The sequence below is a fragment of the Heterocephalus glaber genome, unplaced genomic scaffold (genome assembly GCF_053883595.1).
Source record: "Heterocephalus glaber isolate CG9 unplaced genomic scaffold, H.glaber_assembly_v1.0 deba00000071, whole genome shotgun sequence".
NCBI classification, from domain to species: domain Eukaryota; kingdom Metazoa; phylum Chordata; class Mammalia; order Rodentia; family Bathyergidae; genus Heterocephalus; species Heterocephalus glaber.
The window spans coordinates 32391286-32416971 of NW_028258137.1; the positions used below are offsets into that span (position 1 = coordinate 32391286).

General features: G+C 35.0%; 1 protein-coding gene across 14 annotated transcripts in view; it reads right to left on the reverse strand.

The window, feature by feature from the left end:
* The window catches only part of Chd9 (chromodomain helicase DNA binding protein 9), a 246276-nt gene that overhangs the window by 49914 nt on the left and 170676 nt on the right, over positions 1-25686 (reverse strand). For 13 of the 14 annotated variants that reach the window (XM_013073316.3, XM_021260908.2, XM_004847924.4 and 10 more), the window contains 7 exons: positions 24022-24165; positions 23657-23912; positions 22267-22477; positions 11598-11793; positions 10277-10444; positions 8859-9038; positions 2052-2162 (listed from right to left, as the gene is read on the reverse strand). In XM_013073316.3, the coding sequence (XP_012928770.2) occupies positions 2052-2162; positions 8859-9038; positions 10277-10444; positions 11598-11793; positions 22267-22477; positions 23657-23912; positions 24022-24165 (1266 nt within the window). The remainder of the gene's footprint in view (positions 1-2051; positions 2163-8858; positions 9039-10276; positions 10445-11597; positions 11794-22266; positions 22478-23656; positions 23913-24021; positions 24166-25686) is intronic. The other variant, XM_021260909.2, reaches the window with a different exon arrangement.

A 25686-nucleotide genomic window follows, 5' to 3' on the forward strand; every position in this document is an offset into this window, starting at 1 on the left:
AAATTATCTTGTATATTGTTTACAGCTATCTCAGCCACTAGAACGTAAACTCTGTAAAAGAGATGTTTTTCTGGCTGCTTCCAACAGTTTTAAAGTGAGAATGGTGCTAAGCTCATAGTAAGTTCTTTTCTTACTTTTTCTTTTTTCAGACAGCCTTACTACACAGTCTCGACCTGCCTCAAACTGGCCTTGAAGTAATGGTCTCTGGCCTCAGTTGCCCAACTACTGGGATTACAGGTGTGCACCACCATACCTGGCTTTAGTGGTATGTTCTTGTTGGATTTACAATATTAGGTATGTATGAATGTCGTATAGTTCCAATATACTAGTGAAAAATCACAAACAGATAAAATTTTAACTATTATTCTGTATCTTAAAATGTACCTATCTCAGAGCTTGTTCTATGTTAGTACATATGGATATTTAGGATTATGTTAAGTTACTGCAGTAGGCAGTTTTGGATGTACCATCCATGTGCTGTGGAAAAGTTCATTTATAAATTTCTACTATAAGACTTGTGTGGCGGTGTATGCCTGTAGTCTCAGTACTCAGGGGGCTGAGGCAGGAGGACCGCCATGATTTGGAGGCCAGCCTGGCCTATGTAGTGAGTGCAAGGCCAGTCTGAGCTTCATAGTGAGATCTTGTCTCGAAAAAATCTACTATACTCCCTGGCACCAAAAAAAAAAAAAAGAAAGAAAGAAAATAACCAAAAAAATCTACTATAACCAAATTGCTGCAATGAGCATCACTGTACTAACTTATCAATGTACATGTGAGGTTAATGGTGTAGGACAGATTCCTAAGAGTGAAATATGTACTCTCCTAATGTAATTTTAAATTATTTTGTCTAGTTCTATGAAAAAAATGTTTAGTATTCTGCTCTGGGTTGCATTATATCTATAAGTTAAAATTTCTGTGTATAAAACAAACTCTAGTGCCAGGGATGTAGCTCAGTGGCGCCGAGCCTGCCTGGCAAGCACAAGGTCCTGAGTTTGATCCTCAGTACTGAAAAAAGAGAAGAAAAAAAACTGTAAAAAATGCTTAAAGTATTTAATTTTTTTCCTTTCCAAATGACAAATCTCTTAATTTTCACTTTACTGAATTCATGTATATATTATCTTTGTATCTTTTTTTCTACTGTGAAGTAGTTCTGTTGCATTATATTTTCCTAACTTTGTTAGTACCAATATTTAGGAAGGATAAATTACAAATTTATCTTCCATCTAGGTAGGTAGTTCACTAAACTCATTTATGAATTTTAATAGTATTTTACAGATTCTACCGCCATTTTAGGCATACAAACATGCCATAGGCAGACAATGAAAATTTTATAATTACTTTTGTAAATGTATTTGCTTCACAAAAAATTTTATATATATTTCCAAAACACATTAAGTAGTAATGATATGGATGCAAATAATGTTATTTCTATTTTAAAAGTTTTATATTTCAAAAGGCCATCTATCAAAAAATGATCCCATGCATCAGTGCTTAATATAAAATTCCTTTAATCATTTAAGATGTCATTGAAGTAACTAAGGTTCACAAATAATAATTTGTGTAAAACTACTAGACAGGTAACTTAGTAAGTGAACAGTTCATGTCCCTATTTATCAGTTTACTATCAATTCCATGAATTTACTGTAGCTTTCAGCCCTTTCTTCCTTAGCTCTAAGGAGGTCATAAAAGGACAAAAATGTCACTGCCTTTTCCTTCTTTCATATTATAATGGACCATCATTAATGGTTGCTGATACTAACAAAACAAAAAGGACAAAATAAAAATAACATGATTTGATAGCATTTCAGACATTTTTAAAAACATAATTTTAAGAATGTAAATTGTATCTAAAAGTTAATTTTCTCTATATTTAACCCATGACAGATATCAGAAATATTAAACAGAAACAGTGCCTAACTCTGTACGTAATCATTCTACCTCATTTCCATCTATACAGAAATTTATTTCGATCACTTCATAACTGAACATCTTAAAATATGATAACACTGGCAAAGCCTCTCAAAATCGTTTTGAAGGAAATAAATACTTACTCTGCCACTGATGGCATCTATATCTATTTCTGCCTTTTTAGCCCATTTTTGCCAGAAGTTGGGATCATCTAAGGAAATATCTGTTCGATTTCCAGATGCCACAAAACTTGCCTGAAACATATAATGGTGGTTTTTCAAAATATTTTAAAGTGAAAGGATAAAAATCTATGAAGGTATACTTAAAACATTATTACATTTACTGTGGATAGAATTTTAATTTACTACAACTGAAAAACAAAGATAAACACATAATATACTCAAAGCATGTTTAAAAATCGTGTTTTGAAAAATGACATTGTTTAAGGAAAAGGCTTAATGAAATTTAGAAGTAGAGTTAAATAAGTTACTATTGCTTGTTAATATTAAACCTTTAGTAAACAAAGATATAGCTTCCCTTTGGAAAGGAAACTGCACAAGAAAGAGATATACTTTCTAAAAAGGCTACATTAAAAAATTAGGGTAAAATAAGAGTAACAAAACCTACCTACACTATATAGCTCATTTTCTCCTACTTCATTTCCATCACAATTTCAGACAGACATGTCTCTTGAAGAAAATGCAATACATTATGTGGAAAATAAAAATAAATCCTCATCTGTGGTTTTTTGTTTTGGTATTGGGATCAAACTCAGGACCTTGAGCTTGCGAGGCAGGCAGTGGCACCACTGAGCTAAATCCCCCGCCCCTCATCTGTGTTTTTTAAAAAGTTCTTTCCTACTTGCTGGGAATGTATCTTCAGTAGAAGAGCACTTGCCTATCATGCACAAAGCTAGAGGTTCGATTACCAGCAACATAAAATAAGCAAACAAAAAACCCCTTCTCTTAAAAAAATAAAAATAGGGGCCGGGGATTTAGCTCAGTGGTTCTGCTGCCTGCCTCACAAGCACAAGGACCGGAGTTCGATCCCCGGTACCAAATAAATAAATAAATAAATAAACAAAAGAGCAAAAAAAAAAAAAAAATCAAAACTTTATCAAACTATTAAAAAAATCTTTTCCTTAACCAAAATACTGTATAAGCATTGTAAACATTGAAGAAAATATAAAATATGTTAGCTGAAAGAAACTTTAGATACCCTTCAACCCTATAATATGTGGACTAATACCCATTACTTACAACTTAAGTCAGTGAAAATAAACTATGTCAATGAAAAATCATTAATGTGCTTTATAAAAATAAAAGAAGCAGTAATAATACACAATGCTTGAAGAAACAAAATGGCCTGAAAAACACATGCTGTTCATAAAAATAAATTTAAGAATGTCTCACATTAGGGCCGGGGATTTAGCTCAGTGGTTTTTCGGTGGTTTTGGCTCCTGCCTCGTAAGCGCAAGGACCCGAGTTCGATCCCGGGTACCAAAAAAAAAAAAAAAGAACGTCTCACATTAAAAGATCGTCAAAGGAAAATATAAATTGTAAATGGCTTTAAAATAATGCCTAATTCTGCAAGCCCAAGGACCTGAGTTCGATCCCCAGTACCAAAAAAGAAAAAAAAAACCTAATTATCTGGAATATAGTCAAAGGATAAAAATTTTCATTAAAAAACTCCATCTTGATGGAATTTTAAAATGTAGAAAATCACACATTAAAAGAGAATAAAATTGTTGATAGGATTCAAATTATTTATGATATTCAAGATACATGAAAGTTTTAATACAGAAAAATTAATATCAAGGAATCATACTTAATTTTGTTTTTGAATGTGATCATTGCATTGTGGCTATGTTAAAAGTCTTTTACTTTAATGATACAATGAAACATATATAAGGATAATGACATGATAGCTGAGATTAAAAATAATATGAAATTTGGATGAAGTAGTAATAAATTGAGCATGAGTTGATAACGCTGAAGTTGGATGATGAATATACAGATTTCTTATGCTATTCTATCCATATTTGTAGTTTGAAACATTATAAAATGTCTATTAAATGAGTAGGAACAAAATTAAAATACTAAATACCTCTTCCTGAACTTCAAGGTTCTGTTTTTATTACTGATTACAAAGTAGTAGGTACATTCATTCATTGCATCTAGTTTTGTTTCCTCTGAGGTTGGGGTCTGTTTTAAGGTGCTTGCATAAAGCAAGCATAAAATACTGTTACTGTTTAAAAATGTGTCTTTTCCCAGCACATGTGGGAAGTACAAGTGACAATAAAACAATTAAATGAGTTCAAATTCCTTTTTTCTTCTTCCCCTAAACTCCAGCTTTTAATTCTATGAAACTACAAAAATGGGTAATTTTTAACTTTTTTGGAAATGATAAGTACAGTTCCCAAAGATATCTGAATTATGGTTCCCAAAGATACCTGGTCCTAATAGCTGCAACTTTGTGAGTGTTGTCTTAAAGAGGAATTTACAGATGTTATTAAGCACCTTGAAATGGTGAGATTATCTTGTATTATCCAAGTGGAGCCAAAAGTCACTATGGGTATCCTTACAAGAAGGAGGGAGAGGGAGATTTGACTCTAAGAGAGGAAAATGATATGACACAACTAAAGCAGAGACTGGAGGACTGTGGCCAGAAGCCCAGGAGGGCAGGACTCCTAGGAAATGCAAGAGGTTAAGAAAAAACAATCTCCCCTCTGGAGCCTGCAGAATGAACCAACTTAGCTGATACCTAGCTTTTTAAACCTTTCGGACTTGTACTGGACCTCTGGCATTCAAAACTATAGGCAATAAATTGTGTTGTTTATAGCCACTAAATTTGTTACAGTGCCAAAAAGAAATAATACAAGATAAGCCTCATATTTTTAAAACTCACATCCAATTTGAAAGAACAAATTTTATTCCCTCCCCCCCTCCCTCTCTCTCTCCCTCCCTCCTTGGTGGTACTGTGGATCAAATTCAGGAGATCGCTTCTCACTGAGCTGTATTTCCAGCCCTTTTTATTTTCATCATTATTATTTTTTTGAGACAAGATTTCTCTAAATTGCCTAGGATAGATGTGGAACTTGTCATTCTCCTGCCTCAGCATCCCAAGTCGCTAGAATTACAGGCACGTGCCCTCTTGCCTGGCTGTGTCTTGAGATTTAACCAAGCTAGTAAATGGCATTTGTTTTACATAAATTGTACAACATTTAACATGAAAAACCATAAATATAAAATATTGAAAGGAAACAGATTTTAAATGTTAAAGTGGATATCTTCTAACAGGTAACTGCTGATAAATAAAATAATTTACCAATAAGAAACTATATTTATGATTAGTCTTTGTTATATTCATTATAAGAAAAATGATACATTTATTTTTTAAAGAATATTTTTTAAATTCCTAAATAATTCAAACACTACTATTAATTGACATAACCTATTTTCAAGATGAGTTTGATGATTCTCAAGGACTTTGACAATGAAATGAAATGCCCACTGTGGAAGATGTTACAAGGGCAAGTTTTTCAATATCTTCCAAATGTTAAATTCTAATATTCTATTTCCTCCAAAATTGTTTTTCCTGAAGTGCAGTCCCTGCAATCATTAAATCCATTTATTATTTGCAGTGTATGACTCTGAAATGATGAAATCTATCTTCTTACAATATAAAGTAGCATAAAGATAGTAGGAGCCAAAGGGCCCCTACATATAAGCAATACATAAGAAGCTGTTACATTTTGTAAGTTACAAAACAAATTCTTCCATTCTACACCAAATTTTTAAAAATCCAACTATAGCAGGCTGGGGATGTAGCTCAGTGTGGAGCAGCAGTCCAACAGGTTAAAGGTTTAATCTAGCACATGTCCCACCACACCTCAAAAAAGTCAGATAAGAAACTTTTCCTATTCTAAAATCCACCTGAATGCCCTTATGAATATCTCTCAAATAAAGTTCACTTACAGTTGAAGTTAAAAATGAGTTTCTTTGATAGATATGACCAAGTCTAAATATTCTTCTAAGCACTGTGCTCCATAAGTAGCTACTAATTAAATATCACATGATAACACAAAGAAATGTAGACTGTAGTTAATACTATGCTTTATTTGCGCAAACCTTGAGAACAACTATATATAGCTGAAGTCTGGAAATTTTAGGAAGAAGTACAAAATAATACCAACTTACACCTCTGGTGCCAATAAATATGTAGTATCACATTCCACTGTCAAACATCCACGATTTAGTGGCATTCCTGCACAACTAATGGGAACAGTCAAATGAGCAAATTACAAAAACTATGCTAATGTGGTTCTTCTGTTTTTGTATTTTTTGAAACAGAGTCTTGCTATGTATTCCAGGCTGACCTTGAACTCAGTATGTAGCCCAGGTTGGCCGCAAAGTTTCAGTACTCCTGCCTCAGCCTCCAGAGTGCTAGAATTGCAGTTGTGTACCACCACTCCTGACTAGCTTTCGTTCTAAATGTAATGGTTACTCCCTGATCAGAGATGTTAAATGTTCCTCATTCTCAGAGCATAGCTAATTACCATTAGAGTATACCAGAGTCATCTAAGTAATACTTATATATCACTTATAGTATAGTAGGAAAGGCCAACTATGATTATTATCATCTCTTTAAAGAAAAAAAAGACTAATAGAGGTTAAGTGAATTGTAAATGGTCAGTCAGCTTCTAAGTCAGAATTCAAATACTGGTGTGCTGACTTCCATGAATATTACCATTAACATTTTAAATGAGAAAGTCTAGACCCACACATGGCTACTATACGTTTCGTGCATGCCTACATAAATTACATATTTAAAAAAAACCTTTAGGGGAATATCTCTTGCTTAACCTAATAACAAAGATGATAACCAGAACTACTGTACCTTTGGTATTAACAAGATTTCAGACATAAGGAAAAAAAATCTGTACATAGTAAAAAGACACAAGGAATCCAAAGTAAACATTTCCCAAGAAAGAAATCAGAGCCAAGGTTTATTTACCAAATCATGCCTACTTTTAGTTCTCAATCAATCTGAAGTTCAGCAATTATATCTACAGTTTCTAGAATATCATTTTCTTCATGCACACGCGTGTGTGTATATCTGTGTGCACTATTAACCCACAAATCTTTACATGAATCCTGGGTAACTGTCCTGAACTTCTCCACTTGTATGCCTTATAAATGTTACAAATACAAGAGAGTTCCAATACTGTATTTTATTTTCCCTATGTGAATCTCTTTCTCTTGCATTCTCTATCTTCTTTAATGATACTATGGTCCTCCTAGCCACACAAGCTACATCTTCAAGTCTTTTTTTTTTTTCCGGTACCGGGGATCGAACTTGGGACCTTGCGCTTGCGAGGCAGGCGCCAGAACCACTGAGCTAAATCCCTGGCCCTTCAAGTCATTTTTTTACAATTCCTTCCACAAATTCCAAACTGGTCATCAACTCTTACTGACGGAAGTGGATCTACAATCCTAGTTTAGCCATCATTACTTCCATACATACTTCTTTAATGATCTCCCTGGTTCCAGTCTTTCCCATTTCCAACTTTTTTACCCTGCTGCTAGAGTTAAATTTTTAAACTAGATTATATTATGCCATTTTCTGCTTAAAGGGATTTAAACAATCTTAACCACCTCAAAAGTTCAGTATGAATTCCTTGAAGTGGTACACAAAGCCCTTCATAAACCGGATCCAACTTCCCAACTTCTTCGGTTTCATCTCCATTGAATTTATCCCATGCATTCATACACACCTATTGCATATTCCTTAAATCTTCCTTGTAGTTAAGCAATATATCATTCATTTATGAGGTTCTGTCTCTAACACAATGAAATCTATATTTCCTTCCAGACTCAACTCAACTGTTATTTTCTTTGCAAAAGTTTTCCTTATAGTTAAGTTCTCCTATTTTATATACAATAATCTTTTCTTCTTTTCTTTTCTCCAGCAACTACAATCTTTTCATTTTGGTACTCCTGGCACTTAGCTAAATATCTGACAAAAGAATTCATTTAAAGATTGGTGTCATTATTTTTGGTCAAGCACCTTGACTAGTTCTATATCACAGGGCTCTGTATGAAGATAGATTTCTGGGTTGGAAGCAAAGATAGGGATGGGAATGGAGGAGTATGTAGAAAGGAAGTAAAGCCAAAGGAAGAAAACTTGTATGAGTCAGTGCAAGTGAGCTAGAACACTCCTAGTAAAACAAACTTCAGATTAATGGAAGTCAGGTGTACCATGTCGCTGTTGGAAAAATATATATAAAGGGAGTTAATACTCTGAAAATTTTTTATTCCAAAAAGCATATATAGTTTTAAGGACATAAGGATATACAGTTTTACTTTGAAAACAAAAATTTCATTTTATTACTCCCCAAATTGAAGTTTAGTATTTATTTATTTATTTCAGAGGCAGGTTCTCACTACACAGTTCAGGCTGTCATTGAATTCACTAGGTAGCTCAAGGTGGCCTTGAACTCATGGCAATCTTCCTGCCTCAGCCTCCCAAGTGCTGGGATTACAGGTGTGTGCCACCATGCCCATCTAGATTTTAGTATTTAAAATGAAACTGAATATCCTGCTCTATCCTTTAGAGTCTTTAAATTATTAAAATTAATGTAAGATACTTTAGCCTCCTACATTATATTTTGCTCTATCTTTGATATATTTATTATTAAGTTTCTAAATTTCTTTGATTTAAAATGTTCTACTCCAATAAATACATATAACTTGTTAGTAAACATTCTATTTCACCAGGATCAGAAGAACGCATGTGACATTTGATAAAAGATTAGAAAACAATGAAGGAAAATAATCTATTGCTTTTGAGCTAATTTAGTAGGTTTAAAGATTTAGAAGAGGCAGTTCATCTTTTTCAATAAAGATGCGAACATCACTTCTATATTATAAAATAGTATTCTTTAATACCTTAGCAAATGTTGATCCACGTCCTTCTGATTCAATTGTAATAGTTTTTGTACGACGTAGTAAAATCTGATCAATATCTTCTTCACAGAATTTAGAGCCTTCATCTTCTTCCTCCATAATGGCACCATAAGCACCTCTTCGAAGCAGGTCTTCTATTTCCTTTTTGGAAAGTTGTTGAATCTAAAGGAAAAATAATTCTGGTAATAGTAGTATTTTTAAAGTTTATGAAATGGGGGAGTATCCCTAAAAATGCCACAAACATGAAAAAAAAAATCACATTTGAATTGCGGTTAGTTTTGGGATGTACCTAAGTGAGATTTCACTGGAATAATATAGTAGAGCTGGGTGTGGTGGCACCACAACTGTAATCTCAGCTACGGGGAAGTTGGAAGTAAGAGGATCAGAAAATTGAGCCCAGCTGGGGCAACACAATTAAGACGCTGTACAAAAACAAAACAAAACAACAACAAAAATAAAACCAAAGTTATTTACACTCCTTTGCTATCTTTAAAATAAGAATTATGATGTCTTAAATGGCCTTAATTAAACCAAGCCTACAAGGTAGGTAACCTCAAGATTCTTTTTAGTACTAGGATTTTATTTAGACAAAAATTTTGAGGCAAAAGCTTCCACAAAGATTTGTATCAAGATGAAGCCAATGCTACAAATTTGATCGTTAAAAAAAATTAACAAACTGTTACACAGGGCTGTGGATTTAGCTCAGTGGTTTCACTGCCTGCCTTGCAAGTGCAAGGTCCCGAATTCAATCCCCAGTACCAAAAAAAACAAAAATCTGTTACACAAAGAAAAAAATTCACAAATGCAATTCTGCAAATGTCCTAAAAAGAAAACAAAATGTTTCTATCTTAAGAATGCATTCTTGGGGGCCAGGGATTTAGCTCAGTGGTTCCACCGCCTGCCTCGAAAGCTGAGGACCTGGGTTCGATCCCCGGTACCAAAAAAAAAAAAAAAGAATCCATTCTTGGGAAAAAATAAGAACCAAGATATATCATGTAAAGGGACAAATTTCCAATGATGAATTTCATCATACTGTATACCTAAAATGTACCAATAAATAATGAATTAAAAAAAATACATTCTTACTGTTCATAAGCTGTGGAGCTACACAGAGAGACCAAAAAGTACTCAAAAATATTAAATGAACATAGCTCCATTCTGAAAATGTGGTCTTAAAACAAAGCAGTTGGCCCAGGGATTTATCTTGGTGGTTCTGTCACCTGCCTCACAAACGCAAGGTCCCCAGTTCAATCCCCAGTACCAAAAAAACAAACAATGCAGTGTTCCCTGCAGACCAAAACTTGATACAATATAAGAGGTAAAATTAAATGCAAACAAAAAACACAAAAAGTCAAAGTGAAAAAAGAAATATATACATATATAGAGAGATATATACATACACCACCAACAGTACTTTCTCTTCCACTCATGCTCTGTAACACAGCCTTATCAAGGCCCAGTTTCAGACTGGCTCGGTCGAACATTTCTCTCTCATATGAGTTACGAGTTACTAATCTGTAGACTTTAACTGCTTTGTTCTGACCAATTCTGTGGCAACGAGCCTGGGCCTATAAAAAATGAGGAAGGTACAGATTCAATTTTTTTCCCACAAAAGGCTATTAACAGCAAACTGACTATATGGAATATAAAAGAAAGTGAGAATTTATAAACTAAAATTACAGATAAGAAATTAAGGTAGGCTTACCAGAATGAGAAATGATCTTACAAACAGAAGAAAGTTAAAATTTAACCTTATACTTCAGAGAATTTCAATTCATGATGTATTATTGTATCTTAATAGGGGTATGATTCAGCAACCCTAACCTGAAAACCAAAATACTCCAAAGTCTTAAACTTTTGGAGTAACAAGCGGACATTACAAGCTGAAATTTCTACATCTGACCTGATGTGATGATGGGACAGTCAAAACCCTGGCACACTAAAACTTGGAGCCAGATGTTTTTCAAATTTTAGGTATTTTTGGATTTTGGAATATTTGCATATGCCAAATGTGATATCTTGGTATCCCAACTTATTTGCTGCAAATTTTGACCCTCTTTGATCACTCTAATATTCCTCTTTTCAGAAAATACAAATATAGACATAACATGTTTAATGTTACCTTCATTTCCTTCAGTATTTTATGAAAAGACATATTATGGCTCAATTCCACATGTGCTATATACTAATGTGGTAAAATTAGAATAAACAAGTATTTATTTATATGGAATTGAAATCCTAAAATTTTAATTTTATTATGAATAAGTTATTCTTATCTTATTTTATTTATTTATTTTTTGGTACCGGGAATTGAACTTGGGTCCTTGTGCTTGCAAGCCAGGCAGCAGAACCACTGAGCTACATCCCCGGCCCTGAATAAGTTATTCTTCAAGTTTAGGTCTCTCAAATTTATATAACATGCTTTTTCCTCCCACTTTTCTTGTGATGCTGGAGCCACAGAGAGAACCTAGGATTTTGTGCATTTTAAGAAAATACTACTGAACTACATGCCCAGCCTCTACAAATTAAAGGATAAAAATATTGCATTCATTTACCCATACTTATTAATAAATTAGTAAGACATAATATTAAAATGCATTTTATTATCACTAAAATAATTTCACTTATTTTATTTGAGGAATAAAAATAAAAGATGTAGATTATTAAAAACAGTTGCATGAATTTAAAAAATTAGTCTTTGTTATGAAAGGAATTTATTACCTGAAGATCATTTTGAGGATTCCAGTCCGAATCAAAAATTATACATGTATCAGCTGCAGTTAAGTTGATCCCCAACCCACCAGCTCGTGTACACAGGAGAAAAACAAATCGATCCGAATCAGGTTTACTAAATCGATCTATAGCAGCTTGTCGAAGATTTCCTCTGACTCTCCCATCAATTCGCTCATACAAATATCTATCAAATGAAATGCAATTAATTTAGATAGATGAATATCACTGAGATACAACCCCAGACTGTTTTGTTTGCTTTTGTTTTTTTGAGACAGGATTTTTTGAAGTCACTAAGTTACCCATGCAGAGTTTGAACTTGACATCCTCCTGCCTCAGCCTCCCAGAGTGCTGGGATTACAGGCATTCACCACCATGCTTGGCAGTCCTTCATTTTCTGCAGTTAAATTGTCCTAGATCTGACCATTGAGAGTCCCTTTTAGCTGGCTCCTTTCTACTTGTGGTATGCCTACGTATTCTTCTGGTTTTTGTTTTGTTAGCACTTTTTTACTTTCTGTTATAACAAAATGTTCCAGAACTGTTCTGGCCTCCTTTGTCCCCACCCTACAGATGTTGAAGTTTGTCTCCTATTTTGATTTTGATTTGTCACTTAGTCATAAAATTGTGGAAAACCCATCTCTCCTGTTTTTGACCCACCAGCTCTTCCTCCTACATGTTCAGCTCGTAAATATTTACTGCTTCTTTTCCATGCGCGTGACATTGGCCTAGGCGCTGTCAGTTATGGTAAAGAACTAGGCACTTTACAAACTCCTTGGAAAAAAAAAAATTTAGATAGATGAATATAAAGAAAAAGTAGGCACATTATTATCAAAGGTAAAGTGCAATTTTATGTTTACTATAAAATTAGAAAGCATTATCATGCAAATGGTTTCTGGTTTTATACTCCTTGATGCTAGTGTCAAGAAGGAAACAAAAGAATGCTAACATTAAAGTCTGCATTCTTGAATTTACAGGTAAAATAGTATTACTGTAAATATCACTTTTAGTATCTGGAATAAAAATAAGATAATTCATAAAACAATACTATGATGATTTTATCATAAGTTACTTTTCTCCAAAAGATTAATGACTTTCACAAGACTATACTGGAGAAGATGATGAATCTTTCTTTTTGCTCTTATTCCATGCTACTTTCTCAACTGATACACTTGCTTGTATATTATAACCTAATGAGAGCAAAATGGAATATTTCTTTCTTTTTTTTGCTCATTAAGTTTATTGGTATATTTTAGGTAAAAAATACGGTTGCATTCATCATTGGGATCTTGTACCCTTACATGAGTAACTTGGTTCTAATTTTTTTTCCCTGCCCTCCCTTCACTCCCTCCACCCTTCCCTATTTACAAAGACTTTGTTTCCATTTTTTTCCTTTTCTCATATTTTTTCTTTTCCCTTCTTTTCTTTCCCCTACCCCTCTCACTTCCCCTATTCCTTTAGACCTTTTCTTCCTATTACACAGTATCAATTATACATTTTTAAAAATTACAATATCAAGATTTAGAGGACATTACCACAGATTTTACAAAATTTAAAAGGATATAGAAAGCATATTACAAAAATCTTTTTAAAAATAAATTTTACAACTTCTATGAAGTACTTTGGAAGACAAATTAATGAAACTGAGTTTGGAGTAAATATAAAAATTGCATAGCACCTATTAAAGAAAGTATATTTCTACCCTGAAAATCTACCTATATGGAAACAACAGGCTCATATACATTTTTTTCATATACATTTTAACTGATAATTATATTAAACATTTAAAGCAGAAAAAAGAAGGAACACATCTCCCCTCATTTTAGGAAATCAACATTGTGCTAATACTAAAACTGGATAAAGAAAATAGAAAAGTATAAACATAAATAAAAATTTGTTTAACAAAACAATTAGAAATCAGATCTGGCAGTATGTAGAAAGTGGTTTTATTACAGGGATGGCAGTGTTGGTTCACCATTGGAAGGTCCACCCCCAAAAGTCATCATTTTAACAGAGGAAAGGAAAAACCCATATGATCCTGTCACTAGTTGGAGAAAAAGTATTGGACTAAATTCTACAGCTGTTCATGATAAAAGCTATCAGGAGACTAGAAGTAGAACAGAACCTTCTCAACAGATCAAAGACATGTACTCACCATACTTCCAGCAAAAACACCTTATATGAATGGAAAAGATACAATGCTTTCTCCCTAAGGTGGGGAACAAGGACAGATATGCCTACTCTTCATCTGTCCCTTAAACTTTGAAACATAGACCTAAACCAAAATAGTCTGACAGAGACGGGGATTTAGCTCAGTGGTTCTGGTGCCTGCCTCGCAAGGTCAAGGTCCCAAGTTCGATCCCCAGTGCCAAAAAAAAAAAAGAAAAAAGAAAAGAAAAAATAGTCTGACAATAAAATAACACAATTAGGATAGGACTGGCAAGGTAGGAGTAAAATCTTTATATGCAGATGAAATGACCATCTATAGAGAAAATACTAAGAAATCTCTAGAAGCCCCTAGGACTTGTATTTGAATTTGGCAGGATTAGAAAACACAAGGCACATATAAAAATTCAGATCTATGTATACTTGCTATAAATGAAGAACTGGAAATTGAAATTTACAAGTTATATAGGAGTACAAAGGACCTAGAAAAGTAAAAACAAAAAAAAAGTGTTGGAAGACATTTAGTACCTAATTTTAAGACTTCCTCTAAAACTACTGTAATCAAGGCAGTGTTGGCATAATGAAAGACATATAGATCATTGGAATAAAACAGAGACTCTAGAAATAGAACCAGACATATATGGTCTACTGAGTTTTGAAAGATTATTTAACATTACCATTTTATAGAACATAAACTCAATTCAAGAACAGAGGAAAAGATGTTTTCAATAAAACTGATACTAGAACACCTGGGATCCGTATGTAAAAAATTAACCTCAACCCTTTATTTCCATATATAAAAATAACTTGAAAGGATCTATTAACCTAAATATGAAAGACTAAAACTATAAAACTTTAAGAAGAAACTATAAGGGGAAATGTTCATGAATTTAGGGTAGGCAAGAACTTACTAGGATAATGAGAAAACATGTAAATAAGTCTCAAAACCAGACTTCCAGATCACCTACAGCAACCCCAAAGGGAAATGAGATGGAACACCCTGATACTCAACCACCTGGACCCACTGAACTGGCAACAAAAGGGGATCTGGAAAAAAAGAAATCAGAAATAATTTCTCAGATAACAGGAGAAATTGTGCCCCTAGTGCAAGACATGATTAATAAATCTAGAGAGGAGCTGAGGAACATGATGGAATCCCAACATAAGAAACAAATGGAATCCATAAAACAGATGCAAATAGATTTCCAGGACATAAAAAACTCCATTGAAAGTCTACACAGCAGAATGAGCCAGTGTGAGGAGAGAATTTCAGATATAGAAGATAAGATTGCAATTAGTGACCAGGAAAAGAAAAATTGCTTCAAAATTATAAGGGAACATGAGAAATCAATCCAGCAGCTGCTAGATGATGCAGAAAAGATTAACATATGACTGATTGGGCTCAATGAAGAAACAGGAGAGAGTGGAGATGACATAAAAAATCTCTTCACAGAAATAATGGCAGAAAACTTCCCAAGCAGGGGAAAAGAGCTTGACATACAGATAAGTGAGGCATATAGGACTCCAAATAGCCTTGATCAAAAAAATCTACACATAGGCATATACTTGTTAAGATTCCAGAAACACAACAGAAGAACAAAGTTCTCCAAGCAGTCAGAGAAAAGAAACAAATCACATATAAAAGAAAGCCCATCAGAATGACAGCAGACTTCTCAACACAAACCATCAAGGCAAGAAGAGCTTGGAGTGACATATTCCAAGCCCTAAAAGAAAACAGCCTCCAACCCAGATTGATGGACCCTGCAAAACTATCTTTCAAAATGGATGGAGAAATAAGATACTTTCATGACAAAGAGCACCTTAGGAACTTCATGAATAACAAACCAGCACTCCAAACAATTTTACACAATATCCTAGGAACAGACATTGAGGATCACAACCCCAGGAAGCAAAGCAGGATGAACCCATCTGGCATGACAAGAAATTAAATGTAAAGGGGGAGAACCCAACAAAAAGAAAAACTCATGGTAATGACAAGTCAATATGTTTCAGTTAAAACCATCAACGTTAATGGACTCAATTCACCAATCAAAAGAAATAGATTGGCAGAATGGGTCAAGAAGCAAAATCCAACAATATGCTCCACACAAGAAACACACTTAATTCAAAAGGAAACTCATAGACTGAAAGTTAAAGGGTGGAAAACAATACTCCATGGGACAGAAACCTGAAAGAAAGCAGGAGTAGCTATCCTCTTTGTAGATCAAGTAGATTTCAAACCAACACTGACTAAAAGAGATGAAGAAGGACACTACATCCTTGCAAAGGGAAGAATCCAAGAAGAAGAGATGACAATCATAAATATCTATGCACCAAACACTAGTGCACCCAACTATATAAAACAAATACTAACGGACATGAAAAGTCATATATGCACTAATACAATTGTAGTGGGGGACCCCAACACCCCACTGTCACAAATAGATAGATCAACTAGACTAAAAATAAGGAATGAAATACTAGAACTCAATCGAACTCTTGAACAAATGAACTTAACAGATGTTTACCAAATGTTCCATCCCACAAAATCAGAATACACATTCTTCTCAGCTGCACATGGGTCATTCTCCAAAATAGACCACATACTCACACACAGAACATGTTTGAGGAAGTGCAAAGGAATTGAAGTTATCCCCTGTATATTATCAGACCACAGTGCGATGAAATGGGAGATCCATAGCAAAAGAAACTCAAAGAATTTCATAAACACGTGGAAATTGAACAACACACTTCTGAATAACCAATGGGTCACAGAGGAAATTAAAGAAGAAATCAGACAGTTCCTTCAATTAAATGACAATGACAATACAACATATTGGAATCAATGGGACACAATGAAAGAAGTCTTACGAGGGAAATTCATAGAAGTGAATATGCATATTAGGAAAACAGAAAGAGCCCAATTAAACAACCTGATGTTGAACCTCAAGCTTCTAGAAAAAGAAGAGCAGGACAAACCCAAAGCTCATACAAGGGAGGTAATTATAAAGATCAGAGCAGAAATCAATGGAATGGAGACTAAGAGAATGATACAAAAAAATCAATGAAGCCAAGAGTTGGTTCTTTGAAAGAATCAACAAAATTGACAAACCTTTAGCCAACCTTGTCAGAAAAAGGAAAGAAAAGGCCCAAATCCATGCAATTAGGAATGAAAAGGGTGAAATTACAACAGACCCAGCAGAAATCCAGAGGATCATCAATACCTACTTTCAGAACCTATATTCCAATAAGATGGACAACACAGAAGAAATGGACAGATTCCTAGATACATATGAATTAACAAAATTGAACGAAGAAGACCTAAAAATTGTGAACAACCCAATATCAACCAATGAAATTGAAAATGTAATTAAAAACTTATCAACTAAGAAAAGCCCGGGCCCTGATGGCTTCACTGCTGAATTCTACAAGACATTTAGAGAAGAACTGCTGCCACTACTGTTTAAACTCTTCAATGAAATTGAAAGGGAAGCAATACTCCCAAATTCATTCCTGGAAGCAAGCATCACCTTGATCCTCAAAGCAGAGAAAGACCCAACCGAAAAAGAGAACTATAGGCCAATCTCACTAATGAACATACATGCAAAAATCCTTAATAAGATAATGGCAAACAGAATGCAGAAGATCATCAAGAAGATCATACACCCTGATCAAGTGGGATTCATCCCAGGGATGCAGGGATGGTTCAATATATGAAAATCAATCAATGTAATACACTATATCAATAGAGCCAAGGACAAAAACCATATGATTATCTCCATAGACGCAGAAAAAGCATTTGACAAAATCCAACATGCATTTATGATGAAAACCCTACAAAAAGTTGGAATAGATGGTCTCTACCTCAAACTGATAGAAGCCATCTATGAAAAACCAACAGCCAATATCATACTTAATGGTCACAAACTGAAATCCTTCACACTAAAATCAGGAACAAGACAAGGATGTCCACTATCACCACTCTTGTTCAATATAGTTCTGGAAACATTAGCCACGGCAATTAGACAAGAGAAAGAAATAAAAGGAATAAAGATAGGAAATGAAGAAGTCAAATTGTCATTATTTGCAGATGACGTGATACTCTATATAGAAGACCCCAAGAACTTCACCAAAAGTCTTCTAGACTTAATAGCCAAATTCAGTCAAGTAGCTGGATACAAGGTCAACACACAAAAATCAATAGCTTTCCTCTACATGAATGACAGACTCACTGGGAGAGAAATAGGGCAAATAATTCCTTTCACAATAGCATCCAAACAACTGAAATACCTAGGAATCATCCTAACAAAAGAAATCAAAGAACTCTTCTCTGAAAACTATGGCACTCTGAAAAGAGAGATTGAAGATGATATCAGAAAATGGACAGACATCACATGCTCCTGGGTAGGAAGGATTAATACAGTGAAAATGGGCATACTTCTAAAACAGCTATATAGATTTAATGCAATTCCAATTGAGATCCCAGCAGCATACTTCATAGACCTCGAGAAAACAATCCAAAAATTCATTTGGAACAAGAAGAGACCCAGAATAGCAAAAGCAATTCTAGGTAACAGAGACATGGCAGGGAGTATCACAATCCCCAACCTGCAACTCTACTACAAAGCTACTGTGATAAAAGCAGCATGGTACTGGCAAAGAAACAGACATGAGGACCAGTGGAACAGATTAGAAGATGCAGAAACAATGCCAGACACACTCAGCCATCTCATCATTCAGTCTATGAGTTTCTTTTTAAATTAAGTGTTTCTTGTATGCAGCATATTGTTGGATCTTGCTTCTTGACCCATTCTGCCAGTCGATTTCTTTTGATTGGTGAATTGAGACCATCAACATTGATAGTTATAATTGATACATATTGACTTACCATTGTCATGACTTTTTCTTTTCCTTGGATTCTTCCCCTGTGCATTTAATTTCTTGTCATGACAGATGGGTTCATTCTGCTGGGCTTCCTGGGGTTGTGATTCTCGTTGTCTTTGCCTAGGATATTGTCCAAAATTTTTTGGAGTGCTGGTTTGGTACTCATGAAGTTCCTAAGGTGCTCTTTGTCATGAAAGTATCTTACTTCTCCATCAAATTTGAAAGATAGTTTTGCAGGGTACATCAATCTGAATGGAAGCTGTTTTCCTTTAGGGCTTAAAATATGTCACTCCGAGCTCCTCTCGCCTTGTGGGTTTGTGTTGAGAAGTCTGCTGTGATTCTGATGGGCTTTCCTTTGTATGTGATTTGTTTCTTTTCTCTAACTGCTTGTAGAATTGTGTTCTTCTGTTGGGTTTCTGGAATCTTAACAATTATATGCCTATGTGTAGATTTTTTTTGATCAAGGCTACTTGGAGTCCTATATTTCTCCCTTATCTGTATAACAAGTTCTTTTCCTCTGCTTGAGAAGTTTTCTGCCATCACTTCTGTGAACAGTTTTTTTATGTCGTTTGCCCTCTTTCCTGTTTCTTCTTTGACTCCAATCAGTCTTACGTTATTCTTCTTTGCATCATCTAGCAGCTGCTGGACTGATTTCTCACAGTCCCTTACAATTTTATAGCAATTTTTCTTTTCCTGGTCACTAATTGCAATCTTATCTTCTATATCTGAAATTCTGTCCTCACATTGGCTCATTCTGCTGCGTAGACTTTCAGTGGAGTTTTTAATCTCCTTGACATCTGTTTGCATGTGTTTTATGGATTCCATTTGTTTCCTATGTTGGGATTCCATCCTGTTCTTCAGCTCCTCTACTTTTTATCTGTGTTCATTCTAGATTTATTAATCATCTCTTGCACTAATCATCTCTTGCACTATGGCCACAATCTCTACTGTTATCTGAGAAATTATTTCTGATTTTACTTTTTCCAGATCCTCTTTTGTTGCCAGTTCAGGGAGTCCAGGTGGTTGACTAACACTGTTTTATCTCATTTCAGCTTTGAGGTTGCCTTAGGTGATCTGGAAGTCTGGTTTTGAAGCTTGTTTATGTTTCTTCTCATTTTAGCAGATGCAGTGTGCTGTGCCTTTGTTGAGGCAACTTTTTGCTCACCCAGTGATCTTCAATTCTCAGCAAGCCACAGAGCTGCCTTTTCTCTGCTGCTCACCAGGACAGTAATTCCTGGATTCAGAAAGGTGGCTTTCTGGATCCGTGAGCAGACCTGTTGTCTAGGTGGGCTTCTGGTTGCAGCCTGTGCACACTTGGGATGGTATCTAGGTGTGCCACTGGCTAGGGCCCCTATGTAGCTGTTTTCTGGGAGGGTCATCGGTTGGGTGCTGTGCACCCCAGTTCCTGTTGTGTAAGCATGCTTTTCGCTAGGGTCTCGCGCACTTACTGATGGTATTGGGGTGAACCTCTGGCTGTTGCTGTGTGCCTGTGCAGCTCTGTTCCAGTCAGGCCCTTGGCTTGGGCCCGTGTGCCCCAGCCTCTAGGGTCGGGGCAGTGCCTTGGCTGGGATCTGCCTGCAGCTGTGCTGCTCTGGTCCACACTTGTGCTCTCCCAACTAAGGTGGTCTGATGTGCCTTTATTGCAGAGATTTTCTTCACTTTTCCTGTGGGCTTTAAATTTCATCAAGGGGCCTCAGAGAGGCCCTCTTTCTGTTGTTCACTTCTACTCTATCTTCCTAAGCTCAGAACAATGTCCTTTATGACACCTGCAACTCTGCGGTGTGGATGTACGTAATGGCTTGGCACAGCCGGGGGCGGGGGCGGGGGGGGGGTATGCACTGTTGCCCGCGCCGCTCACCTCCTCAGCGCTCTGGGGCAGAGGTATGGAGGCCTACAAGCTGGAATATTTCTTATACAGTCATTCATGTAAAGTCTGAGGCAGGGGATTTAGCTCAGTGATTCCGCCACCTGCCTCATGTAAAGTCTGATCTTTTAAACTTATTTAATCCTTCCTATTTTAACATACAAAAAGCCCAAAACTTGCAAGGCATCAATAAAAATGAAATACATAAAATGTGATATAAAAGAAATATAAGTGGTATTCATGTGATATTTGCCACATTTCCTCTGGCTCAAGACATTTCTGTCTGCATATGATTTCCTAGTTTCAGAACCAGCTCAACTATTATCTCCAATAATAGCAAAACTGGATGTGACTTCCCATAATGTTACTAATGACAATAATAAAACTTAGGTTTTCTATGAAATTCATCATAATGGATATTTACACCTATATTTGTATAAAATTCTTTGTATAAAGATATCAAGAATATTTGAGAATGGTTACTTTTAGAAATATTGCAATTTAATGTTTCTATGGTAATACAGCATAAAATTGAGGATAATACCTATTTTGGAATGAGGCTACAAAAGTAAAACACTGAAAATGGAAATGGAACCAGAGGGCTGAGAATACACTTCAGGGATACAATACATGCTTAGCATGTACAAGGCCCCGCGTTTGATGCCCACCACCAAGAAAACAAAACAAGAAATAATGAATAAATAAAAGTGAACCACATTATCTCTGATAATAGACCTTTACTTATCTGTAAGAGTCAAAATCATTTTTTATTTTAATGTAATATGTCAATTTTAATAAAATATGAAAATACTCAGCTTCTATGAAAAAACCCCAAAATTTCATAACAAAATAGAGAATAATGTTTAATATATTCTGTATCATGAAGAATCTTTAGAGTTAAAATATGCAGCTAACATTTGTGATTGCTTTTGATTTTTGTTGTTACCAGGGCTCGAACTCGGGACCTTGTGCTTGCGAGGCAGGCAGTCCTTTTTATTTTATTTTACTTTGATTCTTTACAGCAAAATGTTGGTATCAGATTAAGTCACTACTGCTGTGATAAAATAGCCTATAAATATTCTACTTATCTAGATACTGTTAATTATTTAAGATTATCTTACTATACTGAATTTTAAAAAAACAAAAGAAACTCACATTAAACAAATCAGATTGACACAAATTTTACTTAATATACAAAAAACCAAATAGCATGAAGGTTTTAATCGTAGCAATGGAAACAGACCTTACATGATTCTTGCAACAATTTGTTTGTTTATTTATTTATTTATTTATTTATTTTATTGGTACCAGGGATTGAACTCGGGTGGTGGTGAAACTGCTGAGCTAAATCCCCAGCCCCACTTTTTTTATTTTTGAAGATGATTGCCTTAAATATAAGTCCATTTAAACTATCATTACCATAAGACCTACAAATCAACTACATTTATAATAGATCCGGGCCGGGGATTTGGCTCAGTGGTTTCTCTGCCTGCTGCGCAAACGCAAGGACCCGAGTTCCATCCCTGGTAGCTCCCCCCCCACACAAAAAATATAACAGACCCATTCCTAGGTTAAAAAATATTTGCCTGGGAGCTGGGGATTTAGCTCAGTCATTCTGGCACCTGCCTCGAAAGCGCAAGGTCCTGAGTTTGATCCCCAGTACCAAAAAAAAAAATATTTGCCCAAACTGTCATTAACAACACTTAGGTTATTTCATAATGCAATAAAATGGATTACAGTCTGCCTTACCTTTTATGTATGAGATAATCCTCCAAGATGTCAAGGCAGCGAACCATCTGAGAGAAGATGAGCACTTTGTGACCTCCAGCTTTCATTTTCGGAAGCAATTTATCAATAAGGACCAATTTTCCAGCAGACTGGATCATTGCTTGAAGATGAAAATCAGAAGCAGCAGGATTATATGTATCTCTGAATTCTCCAAGTATTTTCTCCTCAGCACCTGTCAAAGAAATAGGAGGAAACAGCAGTTTGCACAAATGTAGGCAATTATCAATTGCTTTAGGTTAGAATTAGTGCTCCTCTGTGCTTCTGTAACATAATTTTCTGATGCCAAGCACACTGCTTTTATTAGAATCATTTATATTTGTGGCTAAATGCCACCAGTATCAGACTGTGAATTTCACTGAGGACACAGATAATGTCTTCTGTAAATTTATACTTGCCAAATGTTTACAGAATGACACTAGGGAAAAATAAAATGGTTTTCATATTATAGGTAAGGGAAAAAAAGTATATATATACACACAAACTCTAATATTTAAATATCAATTATAACAGTAGCCATCATCAATGGTTGATAATAATTGATCTAAATATGACTAAGAACATCTTTCTAGCCATGAAATAAAGTATAAAACTCTGAAAGGGAAATCACATTATAAGTTGTGGATGCAAACTTGCTTCAGAGAATCAAGATCCGAATTAAAGAGGTTCTCTGTGTTCCTTTTCTTAGCCTTTTAGCCATTACAAGGGATTGCAAGGGAAATATAAATGGACTTGGATAAGTAAGTAAGTGAGGTGTTTATTCTTGAGAGTTAAAAGTGCCAAACACTGAGCATAGCAAACTCAGGTAGAGGACCTGACAAGATCTTAAAACTTTTCATTATTGTAACACAAAACCTGAAAAAATAGACTGGAAAGGAAATAGGAAAAAAATGCATATGCAGAAGCTCAAAGATCGACTTTTTTTTTTGGTACCAAGGAATGAACTCTGAACCTTGTGCTTGGGAGGCAGGTGGCAGAACCACTGAGCTAAATCCCTGACCCTTCAAAGATGGGTTTTGATGTCTTATCCATGAGAGGGATTAAAATGGATGAGAATTCACTCTAAGACAGACGGAACAAAACTCTTGATCTTGTAAACTGGTGGGCTAATACTAGACACTATATTAAAGCAGTTCGCATTGCATCTGCTTCTAAAATACTTGTAATTGGGCCAGGGATTTAGCTCAGTGGTTCCACCGCCTGCTTCTCAAACGCAAGGACCCAAGTTGGATCCCCGGTACCAAAACAAACCCAAAACAAATAAAATACTTGTAATTCCTCAAAACAGTAGAAAGGAGAGTTGTAACAGCCACTACAGCTGTAATGGTGCTTTGGTGGAAATCATTTTAGCTACCTTTGATAAGATATGGATGATTACAGCATTTCCTGAGCTCCATCATAGTATTGACCAAGTTAGGTACATTAGTTTGTCCTGCGCCTTTGGATAAAAATGAAAAATTCTTCTCCAAAATAGCCCTGTAATATTTCTTTTGAATGTTAGTAAGTTCTACTTCAATGATGGTTTCTTCCTTAGGTGCCAATTTCTTTTCTACATCTTCTTTTAATCTTCTCAACATCATTGGTTTCAGGATAGCCTGAAGTTTCTGCACCTGGATAAAACATGAAAACATATGTAACACAAGTATACATTCAATTCTACATACAGAATAATTACAATAATAGATCTGATATGCTTATTTACAAACACCAATAGTATACCTGTTCCTCTGTTTTCAGATCTCCAAATTCTTGCATAAATGTTGATTCAGAAGGGAACCTTAAGGGTTCAAGAAAGTGCAGAAGACTGAAGAGTTCTTCAACTGTATTTTGGAGAGGAGTGCCAGTCAAAAGCACCTTGTGTTCCTACAGAAAGCAAGAACAATTAGCTTCATATACCACAGTTCTATAAGTATATATAAGCTGACTCAGGTTACCAAAGTTTCAGTGTTTACAAAGCAAGTATTTTTTTGACCATAGTTTTGAAGAAACAACTCTAAGTCATTTCTACCCTCAAATCTTCAGCACTCTACTTTTCAAATCACTTTTAAAAAACTCCTTATCAATTTTGTACTATCCAACTGTGGATGTTATCTTTTAATTACTTGTTAAATGTTTTTTAAGAAACATATTTTAGGTCTTCTCAAAGAAATGAGCTTTTTCAGAACAAAAAGATACTTGCTTCTTATGTTTTCAATCATTGGTACAATAATTTTCATAACAGTGCTCATTCTTTGCAAGTTGGATGATCTCATTTAACTTTTTATAGAACAGATTATGAAACCATTGGGACTACAATGCAAAAATGTAAAGGGCTGACTGGAATATGCTTCTAATAAATTAGGTGTGGTGCCACACACCTGTAATCTCAGCACTTGGGAGGCTGAGGCAGGAGGATTGTTGTGAGTTGAGTCCAGCCTGGGCTACATAGCGAGTTCCAAGCCAGGCTCAACTATGTATTGATACACAGTCTCAAAAAACCAAAAGTAGAATATAATTTAAAAATAAACATAATAATAACAAAAGAGTACTTTTAATATTATAGCACAAATTATTATCATTTAAAATTAAATTTGACAACACCTCTAACTTCCCAGATAAATATTGGTGTATATGATAATAGATATACATAGATATACATCTAATTCTAAATATAGTGATGAGGATTTGAACTGGGTCAACATAGATGGAGAAAATGTACAAAGAAAAATTTTAATTTTTACTGAATGTAGTTCCAATTATTTATTTTTTCAAGTGCTGATATACTACTGATGTGATCTTTAGTATAACTCCAGAAGTTAAAAAACATTGTCACTTGAAAGAAGCAAGCATACTAACAAGAAAAGAAACCCTTAAAAAAAAATTTTTTTTTTTTTGACACAGAGTCTTGCTCTGTAGTTCAGGCTATTCCTGAGGTCATTATGTAGCACAGGCTGGCCTCGAACTCACAGCAACCCTCCTGCCTCAGCCTCTTGAGTGCTGGGATTACAGGCATGCGGCATCATACCTGGCTACCCTTCTATATGTCTGGTGAGAATGTAAACTAATACAACCACTATGGAAATACTATGGAAATTAGTATGGAGATTCCTCAAAAAACTAAAAATAGAAATTTTATTTGATCTGGGTATTTCCTTTTAGGTATATTCCAAAAGAGTTAAAGACATCTTATTACACTGATGCATGCATGCCCATGTTTATTGGAGCAGTACTCATAGTAGCTAAATCTTGGAAGTAGCCTATACATCAACTGACATATGAATCAAAGAAAATTTGGAATTTATATACAATGGAGTACTATTCTGCCATTAAGAAGGATAGATCTGAGTAATTTGTAGGACAATGGATGTACCTTGAATATCACATGGATTCTCCTTATACCAGAAA